General features: G+C 40.9%; 2 protein-coding genes across 3 annotated transcripts; both read right to left on the bottom strand.

Annotated features, from left to right (window-relative positions):
- Nucleotides 1-333: 333 nt before the first annotated feature.
- On the bottom strand, nt 334-3084 carry LOC115225576 (zinc finger protein 239-like). Its single transcript, XM_029796498.2, has 2 exons — nt 1334-3084; nt 334-772 (listed from the first exon to the last, which is right to left on the bottom strand). Exon 1 carries the CDS (start codon nt 2929-2931, stop codon nt 1774-1776), a length of 1158 nt encoding a protein of 385 aa, XP_029652358.1. The 5' UTR covers nt 2932-3084; the 3' UTR covers nt 334-772; nt 1334-1773.
- A 3899-nt stretch (nt 3085-6983) lies between these two features.
- Nucleotides 6984-13780, bottom strand: LOC115225833 (zinc finger protein 239-like). 2 transcript variants are annotated; one of them, XM_036514436.1, is made up of 2 exons: nt 13452-13780; nt 6984-8564 (listed from the first exon to the last, which is right to left on the bottom strand). In XM_036514436.1, exon 2 carries the CDS (start codon nt 8262-8264, stop codon nt 7155-7157), a length of 1110 nt encoding a protein of 369 aa, XP_036370329.1. In that variant the 5' UTR covers nt 8265-8564; nt 13452-13780; the 3' UTR covers nt 6984-7154. The 2 variants fall into 2 exon arrangements, with proteins under 2 accessions (XP_036370329.1, XP_029652675.1); XM_029796815.2 differs by lacking the exon at nt 13452-13780 and adding an exon at nt 12929-13273.
- Nucleotides 13781-20605: the final 6825 nt, after the last annotated feature.

Raw genomic sequence — 20605 nt, 5'->3', positions numbered from 1 at the left:
CAATTATTCGGTAGCCATGATAAAACTCCGAGTTTCGGATGCCGAGGTGGAAATCCACGCCGCCATCTCTTCAGTTATCTAGCCATCGGAATGTGTATATATGTATATATATTGGTAAAAACGGTAAGATAACAAAAGAATGAAAGAGACCCTAATATTATATAAATAGAGGAATTTATCTATAAATGTAATATGTGATAATTATTCGGTAGCCAAGATAAAACTCTGAGTAACTGAAGAGATGGTGGCGTGGATTTCCACCTCGGCATCCGAAACTCGGAGTTATATCTTGGCTGCCGAATAATTGTCACATATTACTTTTACCCTCCTTCTTTCCTGAGCGTCCAATAATACTATATTTGTTCCACATCCTCGCGTTGTTGTGTTTTTTTTTGTGCTTTCTTGTTTGGATTAACTTTATATATATATATATATATATACACACACCAAAGGCAGACTATGTTGCCCCTGTGTGAACAACCATGCTTCACAGGGCAGTGAAACATTGTCTGTGACTGCAGAGGACATCTAAAAGCGTGAAAGAAATGAAGCTAGTATGCTTCACTGGATGTACAATGTCTGAGAGCATGAGCATCAAAGTGGGTCTTGAGAGAAAAACTAGGCCAAAGAGGCATCAGATGTGGTGTGCAGGAGTGATGAAGGTGCTAGTGTGGATGAGAACAGCTGTGGAAGAAACCTGTAGAAGAGACTCAGGATGAGGTGGTAAAGCATGACCTTCACGGAGGCAGGAGACAAGGTGGTGAAGCATGACCTTTGAATATTGGGCCTCACGGAAGCAGGGGACAAGGTGGTGAAGCATGACCTTTGAATATTGGGCCTCACTGAAGCAGGGGACAAGGTGGTGAAGCATGACCTTTGAATATTGGGCCTCACTGAAGCAGGGGACAAGGTGGTGAAGCATGACCTTTGAATATTGGGCCTCACAGAAGCAGGGGACAAGGTGGTGAAGCATGACCTTTGAATATTGGGCCTCACTGAAGCAGGGGACAAGGTGGTGAAGCATGACCTTTGAATATTGGGCCTCACAGAAGCAGGGGACAAGGTGGTGAAGCATGACCTTTGAATATTGGGCCTCACTGAAGCAGGGGACAAGGTGGTGAAGCATGACCTTTGAATATTGGGCCTCACTGAAGCAGGGGACAAGGTGGTGAAGCATGACCTTTGAATATTGGGCCTCACTGAAGCAGGGGACAAGGTGGTGAAGCATGACCTTTGAATATTGGGCCTCACTGAAGCAGGGGACAAGGTGGTGAAGCATGACCTTTGAATATTGGGCCTCACGGAAGCAGGGGACAAGGTGGTGAAGCATGACCTTTGAATATTGGGCCTCACAGAAGCAGGGGACAAGGTGGTGAAGCATGACCTTTGAATATTGAGCCTCACAGAAGCAGGGGACAAGTGACCAAAATCTTTGGCAATTAGCTGTGCTTGAGAAGACTCATCAAGCCAAGTGAAACCATAGTTGTGGCTGTGGCCATTATCAGGTAAATGGCACCCATGGAATCATAATTGTGGCTGTTGTCAGGGTCATGAAAACAGTCCTGGGGGCCATTTGCTCGACTAAAAGGTGGTGCTCCAGCATGGCCACAGTCAAATGACTGAAACAAGTAAAATAGTAAAAATGGTATATATATATATATATATATATCGGGGATTAGGATTAGGGGTGGGAGAAAAGGGTTTCTGTTATCTTCAGAAATGTAAACAAAGCCACTTACGGTACCTATACCGAAGGATCGCCCGTTATTCCTCTCAAGTCTCACTGTCAAAAGGCTTTCGTCCAACGTGTATCTGTTTGTGTCTCGATAAATTACTGCTAGAAACGAAAGACTCGCCGCATATACAACAAGTGTAAGGTTTTTCTCCCGTGTGTTTTCGTCTGTGAATTACGAGATGAGACTTAACAGAAAAAGATTTCCTACAAATTTCACAATTATACGGTTTTTCTCCAGTATGGCTACGTTTGTGGATAACAAGATTCGAATTCTGCGAGAACGACTTGCCGCATATTTCACAAGAATACGGCTTTTCCCCGCTGTGAACCCTTCTGTGTTTCGTCAGAATACTGTTGCAAGCGAAATACCTTCCACATATTTCGCAACGACAAGGTTTCTCTCCCGTATGGATTCGTTTGTGTTTCGTTAAAGAACTATTATCAACGAAGGATTTCCCGCACGTTTCGCAACAGAACGGTTTCTCGCCAGTGTGGCTTCGTATATGAATGATCAGATTCGAGTTTTTGGTAAAAGATGTCCCACATACTTCGCAACGGAACGGTTTTTCTCCACCATGAATTATCTTATGAGTTTTTAAATTAGTGTTATAGACAAAAGATAACCCGCACACATCACAGGAATAAGGTCTTGCTCCCGTGTGAATAATCTTGTGTTTTGTTAAGTTGCTGTTATCCACAAAAGACTTCTTACATATTCCACAACGGAATGGTTTCTCACCTGTATGACTACGTTTGTGAACAACAAGATTTGAATTATTGGTAAAAGATTTCCCGCAGATTTCGCAGTGGAATGGTTTATCTCCAGTGTGTAATACCTGGTGTTTCGTTAGACTGCTGCTGGAAACGAAATTCTTCTCACATATTTCGCAGTGGAATGGTTTCTCACCTGTATGACTCCGAACGTGGACGACCAGGTGAGAATTCTGCGAAAACCATTTGCCACATATTTCACAGTGAAACGATTTATTCCTCTCATGTATCTCCTCCTGATGGGTGAAAAATTCATTTTGAGAAGAGAATGTTTTCATACAAACCTCGCACCTGTATTCTGCAATATTTCTCTCTATTGGATCTTCTTGTTCAATAAATGCTTCACCAGGGCGTGTCTTTTTAATTGTTTCTATATCATTAATAAGTGTAGTGTGAGAAGTGTCCATGTGATAACCGTCCTGCATATTAATTCGCGAAGAATTCTTAAAATCTATAGAAATGTCTTTGAGGTTCGTTTTTCTCTTTAAGAAAACATTGGAGTGCTTCCATGATGTGCTCGGCGGTGTCGTTTGATAATTTTCCCCTCGTCTCAATAAGACCGGCAGCAGAATTGAAAACATTTCTACTTTTACTTTACTCTTTTACTTGTTTCAGTCATTTGACTGCGGCCATGCTGGAGCATCGCCTTTAGTCGAGCAACTCGACCCTGGGACTTATTCTTTTGTAAGCCCAGTACTTATTCTATCGGTCTCCTTTTGCCGAACCGCTAAGTGACGGGGACATAAACACACCAGCATCGGTTGTCAAGCAATGCTAGGGGGACAAACACACACATACATATATATATACGACGGGCTTCTTTCAGTTTCCGTCTACCAAATCCACTCACAAGGCATTGGTCGACCCGAGGCTATAGTAGAAGACACTTGGCCAAGGTGCCACGCAGTGGGACTGAACCCGGAACCATGAGGTTGGTAAACAAGCTACTTACCACACAGCCACTCCTGCACCTCACTTATTTCTTATTTTTTTAAATATCGATTTTGATTTCACTTGCCTCAACAGGTCTTCACAAGCAGAGTTTTATGTCCAAAGAAGGAAAGGTATGCGTAAGTGGGCTGGGTACATCCTGGTAAAGGCCACGGGTTATGGTCTCACTTGTCCTGCCGGGTCTTCTCACGCACAGCATATATCCAAAGGTCTCAGTTGATAGTCATTGCCTCGGTGCAGCCTAATGTTCGAAGATCGTGCTTCACCACCTCGTCCCAGGTTTTCCTGGGTCTACCTCTTCCACAGGTTCCCACAACTGCTAGGGATTGGCACTTTCTCACACACCTATCTTCATCCATTCTCGCCACATGACCATACCAGCGCAGTCGTCTCTCTTGCACACTACATCTGATGCTTCTTAGGTCCAGCTTTTCTCTCAAGGTACTTTACACTCTGTCGAGTATGTACACTGACATTACACATCCATCGGAGCATACTTCGGAGCATTACACATCCATCGGAGCATACTTTCTTGCGAGCTTATGCATGTCCTCAACAGTCACGGCCCATGTTTCACTGCCATGTAGCATGGCTGTTCGTACACATGTGTCATACAATCTGCCTTTTACTCTGAGCGAGAGGCCCTTTATCACTAGCAGAGGTAAGAGCTCTCTGAACTTTGCCCAGGCTATTCTTATTCTAGCAGTTACACTTTCAGCACACCTGCCCCCACTACTGACTTGGTTACCTAGGTAATTGAAGCTATCAACTATTTCTAGTTTTTCTCCCTGGAATGTGGCGGAAGTTGTTCTCTGCGCATTTTCAGTGTTTATTGCTCCTGAGCATCTGCCACATACAAAAGCTATCTTCCTAGTTAGCCTTCCTTTGATATTGCTGCACCTCTTATGTGTCCATAGCTTACACTTGGTGCACCTTATAGAGTTTCTACCTACACCTTTTCTACAGATCGAGCAGGGCCATCTACCTGAAGGGGTTTGGTATCTTTTCCCTTTGAAGGCCAGATTTCAACACAATTTCTAGTTAACTAAACAATTTGAAACTTCCTATACTGGTAGAATGTGTCAAAAGAAAACATTATTTTCACTTGGGTTTTTTGATAAATTTGTAATTTGTAAGTTTAACGTAGTTTAATTCTTCGAATTTTAACCAATGAATCACCAGTATTTGAGCTGAAATCATTTGCTGCGTCTAAAAACTCAGACAACATCCTGTTACTGTTACTTAAACAGCTAGCGTGTGAGATTGCTTTCACTTATTAGGACTTCGGTTTTAGCTAGGTTCACTCTAATAACATCCAAACTCTCTCAGCATTTGTTATTTATAATAACAAGAGTATTTGTCTTTGCTTGTGTATGAAAAGAATAAAAGTTTGTTGGTTAGAAATCTCAACAAACTCCATCGTTTTCTTCTATGTACTATAATTGACCTCCGACACTAGATATAGCAGTCAGCTCCAAGCTGTCAACCCAGGAAGACATGGGATGAAGTGGTGAGAAAGGAGGTTCAGATGCTGGGCCTCACTGAGGAAATGGCAAAGGACCAGAAGTTGTGGCAATTTTCTGTAATTGGGAAGACGTGACGAGCTAAGCAAAATTGCTGTCATCCATACATTCAGGCTTGTCCTTTACATGTGTTCATGTCATGTAAAGTGCACTTGTGCGCTGGTGCTGTCTAATTGCACCCAGCTGAAGAAACCATGCCACAACAGACAACTGGAGTCTGGACAAGCACCTGTCAAACAGTCCAACTCAGGCCAGAATGGAAAACAGGTGTTAAATGATATTTATATATATATATATATATATATATATATAGGCACAGGAGTGGCTGTGTGGTAAGTAGCTTGCTTACCAACCACATGGTTCCGGGTTCAGTCCCACTGCGTGACACCTTGGGCAAGTGTCTTCTGCTATAGCCCCGGGCCGACCAATGCCTTGTGAGTGGATTTGATAGACGGAAACTGAAAGAAGCCTGTCGTATATATGTATATATATATATATATGTGTGTGTGTGTTTGTCCCCCTAGCATTGCTTGACAACCGATGCTGGTGTGTTTACGTCCCCGTTACTTAGCGGTTCGGCAAAAGAGACTGATAGAATAAGTACTGGACTTACAAAGAATAAGTCCCGGGGTCGATTTGCTCGACTAAAGGCGGTGCTCCAGCATGGCCGCAGTCAAATGACTGAAACAAGTAAAAGAATATATATATATATATATATATATATACATATATACACAGGGTATCCCAGAAGTCGTGCACCATTCCGGTTGTCATTAAAATTAATTAAAGCATTTTATTTAATTATATTTTTTTCTGCATGTTTTGTTGTATAGGGTGCTCAGTTTGATCATTTGTCATTATTAATTTCAATAAAGTGTTTTTGAAATCAGTAAAGGTGTATTCTTTTAAAAAACCAGGATGTTGCGCAACTTCTGGGATACCCTGTATATATATAGGACAAGTGCTTTCTACTATAGCCCTGGGCCAGCCAAAAACTTGTGAGTGGATTTGAATGATGAAAACCAAGAGGAGTCTGTTGTATGGTTGGTTGGTTGGTTGGTGTAAAAATCCTGCGAAAACAGTCACAGAATTCTGCTACAGGCTTCAGCCTGGCCGGTTCCTATCAAACTGCTCCATCCATGCCAGCAGACGGCAAATGATGACGAAGATCTATATTTTATGGGCTTCTTTCATTTTCCATCAATGGCCGTCTGCCACCTGTGTCGGTGGCACATAAAATCACCCACTACACTCTCGGAGTGGTTGGCGTTAGGAAGGGCATCCAGCTGTAGAAACACTGCCAGATCTGACTGGGCCTGGTGCAGCCTTCTGGCTTCCCAGACCCCAGTTGAACCGGCCAACCCATGCTAGCATGGAAAGCGGACGTTAAATGATGATGACGAATGATGAAAATCCGCTCACAAGGCTTTGGTGGCCCACAGCTATAACAGAAGACACGTGTTGAAGGTGCCAAGAAGTAGGATTGAACCCAGAACCATGTGGTTGGGAAGCAACCTTCTTACCACACAGCCATACTCGAAAAATATATTAAATAGAACATACATGATTATTATGAATGCTTTTATTAAAAATACCATTTATCTCACCAATATATTATTATGGTAAAATACAACATAATTTGGGGAGTTCGTTATCCCCATGGTTATATCTCCTTTCTGGTGAATATATTTATTATTAAAAATGACATTGGATTTTTTCGGTTTGAACGGAAGTTTCTAACATAATTTCTAGGTAACTAAACACTTTTAAACTTCGTATACTGGTAGAATGTGTTTATAAAACATCTTTTTCTCTTGGCTTTATTGAGAAAATTCGATGGTTTGTAAGATATTTGTTGTTTTTTTTCTCTTCAATTTCTGCAATTTCAACCAATCAATGATGTTTATTGAGGTAAAAAAAAAAACATTCTGTGCCGTATGAATATGTCCTCCGTTTAAGAAACAGATTGGGTTTATTTACATTTGTGAAGAAAAAAAAGATGCCCTTCCCCCCAACCCTAACCCTAAAACAGACTGAAATGCAATAGATCGATACTAGGGTTATAATTATGGGTGACAATTTCATATGACACCACTAGAAAAAACTGCCGTTCAAACCGAAAATATCCAAGACATTTTATCCTCTGCATAGAGTGACTTTTGAGATTGACATGGCTACTCCTCCATATCGATACGTACTTTACTGCATGCATGTGAAATTAAGTGACTCTTTTGAGAGAATGATCTTCCACAGACATCGCATTTGAATGGTTTCTCTCCTGTATGAATACGCGTGTGTTGAGTTAAGTGTCCGTTTTGAGAAAATGATTTGCCACAGATATCACAACGATATGGTTTCTCTCCCGTATGGACGCGTGTGTGCTTAGTCAATTGACTCATTACAGAAAACGATTTACCGCAGATATCACAGTGATGTGGTTTCTCTCCCGTATGAATGCGTTTGTGAGTGGTTAAGTCACCACTTCGGGAAAATGTCTTATCACAGGTCTTACAGTGAAATGGTTTCTCTCCTGTGTGAATACGTCGGTGAGCAATTAAGTTACTTGAGAGGGTAAACAGTTTTCCGCAGACATCACAGTGATGGGGCTTCTCTCCTGAATGAATATCTTTGTGTATAGCTAAATGATCATTTCGTGAGAAGGATTTACCACAGATATCACAACAGTACGGTTTATCCCCGGTATGAATACGCTTATGTTGATTTAATTCACCTTTTACGGAGAACGATTTACCACAGATATCACAATCATACGGTTTCTCTCCAGTATGAATGCGTTTGTGTCCAGTTAAATGACCGTTTTGAGAGAAAGATTTACCGCAGATATCACACCGATATGGCTTCTCCCCTGTATGAATACGTATGTGTTTGGTTAAGTTATTTCCATGTGAAAACGCTTCGCCACAGATATTACAACGATATGGTTTCAATCCTGTGTGAATGCGCTTGTGAATAGCTAGGTTACTACTTCTACAAAACGACTTTCCGCAATCCTTACAGTGGTACAACTTCTCCCCTGCATGAATTCGTTTGTGTTCAGTCAAATAACCGCCTTGAGAGAAGGATTTATCACAGATATCACAGTGATATGGTTTCTCTCCAGTATGAATACGCTTATGGGTAATTAGGTGACCCTTTTGAGACAAGGATTTTTTACAAATATCACACTGATACATTGTTTTCCCTCGGACTTTCAGCCTCTCCTCAGGGGAACCGATGCTTTGTGTGTCTGTTTGATACTGGTTCTCACAAATTTCATTTTGCATCGTGTGTCTTCTTTACGTTTGGATATTTTATTCCGAACAAATATATCTTCCACTATATTACCATCAACTGTGATCTCTGTTGCTGTTTGAAATCGCTTAAAATTCTTTCACAATTTAATCCAAGTTTGGTAAGAATCCCGTAGCGCCAAAGACGTCATAGAGTTTTCTTCATCAGGAAGAGAGAAATTTTGCTGATAATTTCACTGAGAGAAAATGTTTCACAGATTTATATAAAGAGCATTGTATCTGTTCTGATAAATCTGCAGTTAGAAATTCTTTTAACCAATGTCGTCAGAAAGTCTGAAATAATAAAGAAAAAAGGACAATATATAGATGGAACTTTAAAAAGAAAAACTGATTTGTCAATGGAAATTTTATATCGATAAATTAGATATGAACTTGTACCTAAACATCTGAAATTATCCACTGTATATTTTTATTCTTCTCCTTGTTTCAGTCATTTAACTGCAGTCATGCTGGAGCACTACCTTTAATCAAACAAACTGACCCCAGGACTTATTCTTTGTAAACCTAGTACTTATTCTATTGGGCTCTTTTACTGAACCGCTAAGTTACGAGGACATAAACACACCAACATCAGTTGTCAAGCAATGGTGGGGGACAAACACAGACACACAAACATATACACATAAGCATTGGGCCTCATGGAGGTAGGGAGACCGAGTTCCTTTTGAGCATTGGGCCTCATGGAGGCAAGGAGACCGAGTTCCTTTTGAGCATTGGGCCTCATGGAGGCAAGGAGACCGAGTTCCTTTTGAGCACTGGGCCTCATGGAGGCAAGGAGACCGAGTTCCTTTTGAGCACTGGGCCTCATGGAGGCAAGGAGACCGAGTTCCTTTTGAGCACTGGGCCTCATGGAGGCAAGGAGACCGAGTTCCTTTTGAGCATTGGGCCTCATGGAGGCAAGGAGACCGAGTTCCTTTTGAGCATTGGGCCTCATGGAGGCAAGGAGACCGAGTTCCTTTTGAGCATTGGGCCTCATGGAGGCAAGGAGACCGAGTTCCTTTTGAGCATTGGGCCTCATGGAGGCAAGGAGACCGAGTTCCTTTTGAGCACTGGGCCTCATGGAGGCAAGGAGACCGAGTTCCTTTTGAGCACTGGGCCTCATGGAGGCAAGGAGACCGAGTTCCTTTTGAGCACTGGGCCTCATGGAGGCAAGGAGACCGAGTTCCTTTTGAGCACTGGGCCTCATGGAGGCAATGACTGAAACCTTTGGCATTATGTTGTGCTTGAGAAGAAGACCCATCAAGCCAAGTAAAATCGCAGTCGTGGCAGATACCGGTGTCACACAAATGGCACCTGTGGTGGTGGCATGTAAAAGCACTCATTACACTCTCAGAGTGGTTGGCATTAGGAAGGGCATCCAGCCGTAGAAACCATGCCAAATCAGACTGGAGTCTGTCCCAGCAGCCTTCCAGCCCTGGTAAAAACCACCCAACCCATGCCAGCATGGAAAACAGATGTTAAATGATGATGATTATATATATACTCACATATATATGTATACATATATACAACAGGCTTCTTTCAGTTTCCATCTACAAAATCCACTCACAAGGTTTTGGTCGGCCTGAGGCTATAGAAGAAGATACTTGCCCAAGGTGCCATGCAGTGGGACTGAACCTGGAACTATGTGGTTGGTTAGCAAGCTACTTACCACACCACATAACCTGGAGTGTATTCCAAGAGTTTCCAAAGAGTAAAAAACAAAACAAAAAAAAAACGGTTCGCTATTTCTCTTTTGGTTTTTACAATGACGTTATTTTGAATAATGGATGTAAGGGTCGGTGGTATCTGGTGTTACATCACTCTCTTGCCTGCCGCAAAGAGCGTTTGGAAAAAGATGGACAACAGTGGTAAGAAAGATGAAAATGCACGAGGCTGTGCTTGCCCGCTCGGTCGGGGCATAAAAGAAAGGAAATGATTACCAAAAGGGATAACCAACCGGCGGGTTGAAAAAATGAATAAAAAATTCTTTTCTCACATTGGTGTGTCTTTTATTTGCAGAACTTAATATATCCTTCCAAATTCAAAAAGTATTTAGGCATAGGAGTGGCTATGTGGTAAGTAGCTTGCTTACGAACCACATGGTTCCGGGTTCAGTCCCACAGCGTGGCACCTTGGGTAAGTGTCTTCTACTATAGCCTCGGGCCAACCAAATTTCCATCCAATCATCACGTATACTTTTAACTCCCATCCGTATAATATATGTAAATCCATCTGTCTTTTCATCTTGTATATAAGAAGCGTGTCTGTCCCCTATATGTCCCTAGTCTGTCCTTGTAACGTCCCCTCTATACTCTTTTACTTGTTTCAGTCATTTGACTGCGGCCATGCTGGAGCACCGCCTTTAATCGAGCAACTCGACCCCGGGACTTATTCTTTTGTAAGCCCAGCACTTATTCTATCGGTCTCTTTTTGCCGAACCGCTAAGTAACGGGGACGTAAACACACCAGCATCGGTTGTCAAGCAATGTTGGGGGGACAAACACAGACACACAAACATACATATATATATACATACATATATACAACGGGCTTCTTTTCAGTTTCCGTCTACCAAATCCACTCACAAGGCTTTGGTCGGCCCGGGGCTATAGTAGAAGACACTTGCCCAAGATGCCACGCAGTGGGACTGAACCCGGAACCATGTGGTTGGTTAGCAAGCTACTTACCACACAGCCACTCCATGGGTGAATAAAGAAATAAGTTACATCACTCTCATTTTGTACCCAAGTTCAAGGGCGTTCTTCTTAGAAATGTATTCAGCAAGATTAGGTACTGAATAATTAATTAATTAATTAATGTGTGTGTGTGTGTGTTATGTGGCTTTCGTTCGAGGGTAAAATGGAAAGAAAACAACAAGAGATTAATCACATTTGAACAATAATAAAAGAAATTTAGTTCTCTTTTACTTAAAGATATTTTCATATAAACAGGGTTTGGGGATTGCTGTCCCACAAGGCAGTACTAAAGACCATGGGAAAAGAAAAGGGTACAGAAAGCGAGAGAAATGTATTTTTAAAAAATTATAATTTTGGGTAATAAACCCCTACCCAATTGTAATTTTCTTTGCCTGAAAGAAAGAAGAAAAACTATCCATTACATTTCCTATTGAAGAACTATTTGAAAATTTCGTATGTAACTTATAGGATCTTTTCGGTTTGAACGACAGTTTTTTCTAGCGGTGTCATATGAAATTGTCACCCATAATTATGACCCTAGTATCAATCTATTGCATTTCAATCTGTTTTAGGGTTAGGGTTAGGGGTGGGGGGAAGGTATCTTTTTTTTCTTAACAAATGTAAATAAACCCAAATCTGTTTCTTAAACGAGGGACATATTCATACGGCACAGAATGTTTTTTTTACCTCAATGCACGTCATTGATTGGTTGAAATTGCAGAGATTTAAGAAAAAACAACAACAAATATCTTACAAACTTTTAAACTTAGTATACTGGTAGAATGTGTTTATAAAACATCTTTTTCTCTTGGATTTCTTCAGAAAATTCTGTAGTTTGTAAGCTATTTCTTGTTAAATTTCGCGGAATTCGGCAATTTCAACCAATCAATGACGTCTATTGAGGTGAATACAATTACTGCTGTTGTTTGTCAACAAGTTCAACAACAACGTCCGGTGAGAAATTAAACAAGAAATAGCATACAAACTACAGAATTTTCTCAAGAAATCCAAGAGAAAAAGATGTTTTATAAACACATTCTACCAGTATACGAAGTTTAAAAGTGTTTAGTTACGTGGAAATTATTTTAAAAAACTGCCGTTCAAACCGAAAAGATCCAACTCATATAACAACCATATCAATGGTTATTATATAAGTTACATACGAAAGTGGAGACTACTAATATATTCAATTATGTACCGACGCTTGACCTGCATTAAGACTACTGCAAGGAGATAAATAGTGAATAACATTTGAGGGCAGATACCAAAATACTACTAAATGTTGAAATGTGTTTTGGTATTGCTCTAAACGAATATGACAAAAACAAGTCTATTTCTTGGGTATAAACAAGCAGTCCATGTTTTAGGTATAAACAAATCCTTATAAATATTTTAAGGGGCTAAACACAGAGAGGACAAACAAGGACAGACAAAGTCGATTATATCGACCCCAGTGCGTAACTGGTACTTATTTAATCGACCCCGAAAGGATGAAAGGCGAAGTCGGCCTCGGCGGAATTTGAACTCAGAATGTAGCAGCAGACGAAATACCGCAAAACATTCCGACCAGCGGTGATAACGATTCTGCCAGATCGCCGCTCTCACGATCATATAAATGTAAACCTGTTTTTCTAGTTCAGAAATCCAAACTTAATGACGTGGAAAATAACGAAAATTGAAATGGAATCGTGAAATGAAACGAAACATGAAAATTCTTAGGACAATAGCCTCACTTTTTTTTATATGTTCTGAGTTCAAATTCCACCGAAGTCGACTTTGCCTTTCATCCTTTCGGGGTCGATAAATTAAGTACTATTTGCGTACTGAGGTTGATCTAATCGACTGGGTCTCCCCACAAATTTCGGGCCTTGTACCTAAGAGTGGAAAATAATATATTAACTTTCATGAAAATGTTTTTGTTACCAATTTGGTGTTGAACATAACGAACAATATACTTACATATTACTTTATATATATATATATACAAAAAGAATCAACAAAGATGTGACAATATGTTCAAGGGTCAGAACCAAAGTCAAAATGGGCAATAAACATCATCAAAAGAATTTCTACATTTTTGCATCAAACGTTTTTGGGGTCAACGTAAAAGAATTCTGATAGTTCTTTAGTAATTATCTTTCATGTGAAGACGATTATGGCTGGTATCGGTATTTTAAGTAAGATATGTTTATACATTGGTCATTTCTTTGGAATTACGCCGGTATTCTCTATATTTACCTTTGGTAGAGATAACGGTAAAGGTAAACCAAGGACTAAAAATGCCGTTAGAAATACAAATCTCTTTCAATTAATATTAAGATGTAGGGAATATCGAAAACTAGAATAGAATTTTGAAAGGAAAACGAAAAATTGAACACTCTAACCTTGTTTATGTTCAATTTTCAGTTTATTGGAAGCATTAAAATTAACATATACGTACGTGATTTTACAATATAAATGTTTATATAAATATAATACTTACCTATTACAGTATATATACATATATAGAGAGAGTCAACGGGGAAGATGTGACGATGTGTTGAAGAAGAGAGAATAGAAGTCAGAGTGGCGAATGATTCTTTTTACGACAAACGATGATTTATGCTTTGTAAGTCAATATAATAAAGAATATTGCATGTATTTCTTTACAGAATTAATTACCAGCCATGTATATTTCACTGGGTTTTCTCTTAAATATCAGTTGTAAAGTGGATCTGGTCAAATAATACAAGGTGCGTGTGAAACAATATCAGGGAATTAATTGCAAAGATTTAGCAATTAGCAAACAAGGGGAACTAACTCTGCTTTCGGTATCAGTCTCGGGGGGAACTTTATATAAAATTTATGTTTTTAAAGTGGCTTAATTAGTAATTACTCGTATTCAGCATTATTAGCTGATTTAAGAAGCTATTTAAGAAGTGTAGTGCCTGCCGGTGCGTGCACTCGCGCATCTGCGCTTGCTAGTCGTGACTAGTCGATCCTACAACGACTACCTAGCGTGAGTGCGTGTATGCAAATTTGCATACACGATGGGTTGTTTTTTTTAAACAAATCCTACTATATTGATATGTATTATCGATATCAACGCTTACAGATCAATTCTTTTTTCTTTTACTTCAGTCGGGACTCCGAATAAATGTATCCCGCCCTCCACGTCACTGTTCAGGCGTGTAATTTCATTTCCTTCTGTTTTGAATACGCACTTTTTCCCCCTCTCAATTTCCCACACACACACAAACATAAAAAGCAGTCAAGCAACATATGTAATAGACAAACATAAATACAAAAACAAATAGACATACATGCACCAAAACCTATTCATACGTACTCTTACATACGCAAATACAATAATAATGAAATTGTATACAGTGCTCGGGTGCACCACAGCTTGTCAAAACGTGCGTATAAAGCATATGCAGTAATGTACAAATGTCTGGAAAGCGAACAGTGTATGAGTCAGATAGATGCTTGTGTGTGTATAGAAGTTTTGAAGGATGCAGTGATCTGACAACTAACAACTGATGCCGGCAGTTTGTTCCATGCTTCAGCGTGTGTATGGAGGGGAGAAAATCAGGTGTAGTGTTGGCAAATCTCAGAAAGCATGGAAGTTTTGAAGGATGCAGTGATCCGACAACTAACAACTGATGCCGGCAGTTTGTTCCATGCTTCAGCAACTCTCAGCGTGAAAAAATGTTTCCTGGAGTCATGGGAGCTGTGCTGTTTTCTTACTTTGTAAATATGTCCACGGGTGTTAGACAGGTGGAGTTTGAAAAGGTGCTCAGAGTTATTGTTTGTAAGATGGTTAATAATTTTAAGTACATACATACAAAAATGCATAAACAGAAGATATTCCCTTGTGAACACATTTTCAAAAAAAGTTCGATCAAGTGTATGAAGCCCAAAAGTTTTGGCCTCACATAAGGGAAATTCAATGAATATCATCAATTTCAACATTTAACAATCCCCAAAAGTGACAGCTTTTGTATATGACCCTATGTGGAATTTACAAGAGTATAAAACCTCTAAGTAATATCATTCTTCATGTTGATTGCACCATGTCACACGATTTTTGTCCTTGAGTAGCAACTGTTATTTCCTATATGCTTACCCTATAGAAAGTATGAAAAATAGTTAATATTGCCTTCAAACTTTGCTCTCGTTACATTTATTCATACTGCAAAGAGCCTCTCAACACATGGTTATGTTTCTCCCCCACAAACCCCTGCTCTTGACCAGAGATATATTGTCAGTCACCAAGGGACATACTCAAGCAACTGACAAAGCAAATCTGTGGTATTGAGCAGAATATTTGCTATAATGATATTTCTGCTTCAGCAACTCAGCTCTGAGTCTGTCTGAAATGTAATGGAAAACAGGCCAGTTTCAAAACATTGAAGTCCAGGTCAGAAAAGCAAAGTTTGAAGGGAATAGTAGTCACTTCTAGATAGAAGCAAATAGGATATAACACTTACTGACCAGAGACCAAAATATATATATATATATATATATATATATATATATATATAAACGGCAGTTCGTCTGTCTGTGTGGCTGTCAGGTTGTACCCTCACCCTGACCACGGCTTTCAACCGATTCTGATGAAACTTGACACACACATAGCCCAATGTCATAATTCAAAACTAACGCAGCGAAAATTTTGAAAAGTTCCCCCAGTTTTGAAAAAAAATCAATAAATTCAACATGGGGTCGAGAATCTAAGCTTTTTATATGCAACACATTTTCTGTCGGGAGACAGCTAGGAACATCGTATACATAGAAGTATTTGAGTGAAGAGAAGACATTGCAACCTACACCATGCGCCTTCGTTCCCTAGAGGGAAAGAACTAGATTGGGATTAGTCGTTGCCTACTAGGGGCTCTTACATACCCGGGCAACGCCGGGCTATGCTGCTAGTATATATATATAAATTTTGCTCCACAGTGTTATGACTAGTGCTTAGTACATTGTCTCATTGAGTTAGAACAATTTAACCATAATGTAACCTATAACCCCCTTCTGGTTTGGTGGGGCTTATGAGAACTGCAAAGGGGTAGACAAGCTGCTGTGTTTAATGATATTAAGATGGTTTCCAACTTTTTAAATTTGTCCAACATCATGGCAAACAAAGCAGAATTACATGGATGCAAAATCTGTTTTGTCTTTTTATTAATAAAGAGGAGTGGGTCACCGAAATATTTCACTAATATTTGCGATGGAGATGATGCAGTGTTTGTTAATTTAAGAACCAATGCATTAAATATGCACCAATGAAATGCTTCTATTTAAACAGATATGCACTTTAGCTATACATACATATTTAATAGTGGTCCATGAAAGACATTTTGTGGACCCTGTACATCAAATCGTCGCCCTTTTCAAGCCTAACCAGGCTCATGGGCCCAGTTTCTGTGGCGTATGTGTTCCCCCCAGCTGGACGGGATGCCAGTCCATCACAGCGTTACTCAAGAAACACTTTTAAGGTAGTATTGTCTGTTACACCACTTTTTCTTTTCATTGTATTAAGCACCCTTGTTTTTTGGAAATTTAATATCTTTTCCGTTTAGATATTACTTCCAGATTTTCAGTCTGTTTTCGTTCTCTGAAGCTAGTTCTACAGGGTTCAATATCTTTCAGTGCTGGCACTTCAAACAGCTCATAGAAAACTTCCATTGGTATTACCCTTCATTCTTCTGTATATCTCATCTTTAACTGGTTAAGGTGTCTCTTATGTTCTGAACATTGTCCTTTAATTAAATACATTACATTACCTAATCTTTTGATTACCCAGCCACCCTCCCAACCTTCTTTACCATTTTTGTAATTTTTAAAATGCTTCTTAATGTTTTGTAATATTTCTTGTATTTCCTTCAAATGTATTTTTTGTAGGCATTAAACAATGGTGATGATGTTGATTGACCAAATCAGTGAATTCTACATCAGTATCATCATTTAATGTTCATTTTCCATGCTGGCATGAGTTGGATGATCTGATAAGCCATAGAACTGCATCAAGTTCCAGCATCAGCCTTGGTATGGTTTCTACAGCTGGATAATCTTCCTAATGCCAACCACTTTACATTGAGTTCTGAGAGCTTTTGTGACAATGGTATTAGTGAAGTTGCCGTGTAACTTGTAAGACAAAAGAAAAGGAAAAAAAAACCCCTCTCAACTGTGTTAGGTATATTTCAGGGAATATGCAAATATATGGGAAACTACCACCTGTGTCATCTCTTGTGAAAGGTAGGAGAGTCCAGTTTGCTGGACATTGTTGTAGAGCTGAAAAAGAGGCAATTTCTACTCTTCTCCTCTGGAAGCCATCTACTCGCAATACCAGAGGGCGCACACTTTCCTACCCTGATGTAATCTCCAGGGATACAGGCATCCAGCAACAGGACCTCCGTAATGCCATGATGGACTGTGAAGTCATGGTCGAACAATGATGATGATGATGATATTTCAGGGAAGGAAACCCTTTCTCTTTCTTCTGCTTCTTTGTATTTAAATGTTATAATATAAAATGTGATGTATAACTGACTGAAGAGGTTAAAAATATAAAAAGCCCCTTAGGTCAAGGATGACCATGGGATTGCACCCGGAAAGTTCCACATCTGAGGTACAAGTCTGGGCAAGGTTGTTTATGGAAAACCAGTAGTCGCCCATGCATACCAGCCTCCCCTTTCTACACCACCGGTTATCTAAGGTAAAGGCAAAAGGGGCCGATACAGCTTGGCACCAGTGGCATCACAACTCATTCGTACAGGTGAGTGAACTGGAGCAACATAATCTGAAAAACGGTGGAACCTGCAACCTTTTCGAGGCAGGTGTTCCTCAATAACATTAAATCAACTCATTTGTTTCAGAATCTCATTAAATATTAAACGAGTTTCTCACTTTGGTTATTTCACTTTCGGCATTCTTAAGAATCCCAAGGCCATGGTGTATATCACAATTTTGATTCTGAAGCTGTTTGTCTACTAAATTATATGCAGAAATTTGCTAAGAATAAGGGCTAGAAAAACAAACCTTTTGGAATGAGCTTGATGCAAAATTCCAGTTGCCTCAATACACGTTTTTCTGAATCAGGCTGTTGTCAGCTCCGCCCCGATGGGCCCCCGTGCCTGTGGCATGTAAAAAGCACCATCTGATCGTGGCCGTTGCCAGCCTCGCCTGGCCTCCATGCCGGTGGCATGTAAAAAGCACCTTCTGATCGTGGCCGTTTGCCAGCCTCGCCTGGACCCCATGCCGGTGGCACGTAAAAAGCACCATCTGATCGTAGCCGTTGCCAGCCTCGCCTGGCCCCCATGCCGGTGGCACGTAAAAAGCACCATCTGATTGTAGCTGTTGCCAGCCTCGCCTGGCCCCCATGCCGGTGGCACGTAAAAAGCACCATCTGATCGTGGCCGTTTGCCACCCTCGCCTGGCCCCCATGCCGGTGGCACGTAAAAAGCACCATCTGATCGTGGCCGTTTGCCAGCCTCGCCTGGCCCCCATGCCGGTGGCACGTAAAAAGCACCATCTGATCGTGGCCGTTTGCCAGCCTCGCCTGGCCCCCATGCCGGTGGCACGTAAAAAGCACCATCTGATCGTAGCCGTTGCCAGCCTCGCCTGGCCCCCATGCCGGTGGCACGTAAAAAGCACCATCTGATTGTAGCCGTTGCCAGCCTCGCCTGGCCCCCATGCCGGTGGCACGTAAAAAGCACCATCTGATCGTGGCCGTTTGCCACCCTCGCCTGGCCCCCATGCCGGTGGCACGTAAAAAGCACCATCTGATCGTGGCCGTTTGCCAGCCTCGCCTGGCCCCCATGCCGGTGGCACGTAAAAAGCACCATCTGATCGTGGCCGTTTGCCAGCCTCGCCTGGGACCCATGCCGGTGGCACGTAAAAAGCATCAATCCGATTGTGGCCATTTGCCAGCCTCGACTGGCCCCCATGCCGGTGGCACGTAAAAAGCACCATCTGATCGTAGCCATTTGCCAGCCCCAACTGGCACCTGTGCCGGTGGCATGTAAAAAGCACCCACTACACTCACGGAGTGGTTGGCATTAGGAAGGGCATCCATCCGTAGAAACACTGCCAGATCAGATTGAAGCCTGGTGCAGCCTTCTGGCTTCCCAGACCCCAGTTGAACCGTCCAACCCATGCTAGCATGGAAAGCGGACGCTAAATGATGATGATGATGATGTATCTGTACACTCGGTTAGCAAACCAACAATTTGGGAGTGATTTTCTATTACAGAAGCAATGCCACTGAAATCACCTGACCATTTATGCTCCATAAGACGTGACAATTTCAATCCTTTGCACAGACTAGCTATCCTTGGCCGTTAAATAAAATTACGAAGAACATTAACGGTTTTGAAGAACGTAGCTAACTCCGGAATCCACTTAGTGATAACCACAACAAGATGCAACTGATGATTAAGACAATGAACAATAGGTGCAGGAGTGGCTGTGTGGTAAGCTGCTTGCTAACCAACCACATGGTTCCGGGTTCAGTCCCACTGCGTGGCTCCTTAGGCAAGTGTCTTCTACTATAGCCTCGGGCCTACCAATGCCTTGTGAGTGGATTTGGTGAACGGAAACTGAAAGAAGCCCGTCGTATATATGTATATATATATGTATGTATGTGTGTGTTTGTGTGTCTGTGTTTGTCCCCCTAGCATTGCTTGACAACCGATGCTGGTGTGTTTATGTCCCCATTACTTTGCGGTTCGGCAAAAGAGACCGATAGAATAAGTACTGGGCTTACAAAAAAGAATAAGTCCCAGGGTCGAGTTGCTCGATTAAAGGCGGTGCTCCAGCATGGCCGCAGTCAAATGACTGAAACAAGTAAAAGAGTAAAAGAGTAAAGAGTATAGGGTGTATGTTTTTCAAATCGATTCTGAATCTTTCTTTGAATGCCACCGATTTTACCAGACATCACAGAAGCACCAGCATAGGATTGTGGCAATATATGCTTTGGATAAATGCAAGGTTGGTTAATTCCTTAATTAACAAGTCAGCCCATGTTTCAATAACATAATGTTGAGAAGTTGGCATTGCAGCTAATTTTTCCAGAACCCTGCCGTTTTCCAAGTACCTAATAACAAATGATGCATTCCATTGCATTTCAGCGTAAAGAAAGGAACATTTTATTTCATCAACAACAAGGCTGACAGTGTATCTCTTCAACAATTCGATGTTGAAAAGTATTGTTTTCAACTATCTACAAACACAACCAGGTGGATCTTTTCCTTTTGAACGGCAGTTTTCAACACAATTTCTGGATCTTTTCCTTTTGAACGGCAGTTTTCAACACAATTTCTGGATCTTTTCCTTTTGAACGGCAGTTTTCAACACAATTTCTGGATCTTTTCCTTTTGAACGGCAGTTTTCAACACAATTTCTGGATCTTTTCCTTTTGAACGGCAGTTTTCAACACAATTTCTGGATCTTTTCCTTTTGAACGGCAGTTTTCAACACAATTTCTGGATCTTTTCCTTTTGAACGGCAGTTTTCAACACAATTTCTGGATCTTTTCCTTTTGAACGGCAGTTTTCAACACAATTTCTGGATCTTTTCCTTTTGAACGGCAGTTTTCAACACAATTTCTGGATCTTTTCCTTTTGAACGGCAGTTTTCAACACAATTTCTGGA

Source organism: Octopus sinensis, linkage group LG28, assembly GCF_006345805.1.
Source record: "Octopus sinensis linkage group LG28, ASM634580v1, whole genome shotgun sequence".
NCBI classification, from domain to species: Eukaryota; Metazoa; Mollusca; class Cephalopoda; order Octopoda; family Octopodidae; genus Octopus; species Octopus sinensis.
Note: the sequence above shows the minus strand (reverse complement) of the source record. Positions and strands in the feature narration are given on the sequence as shown.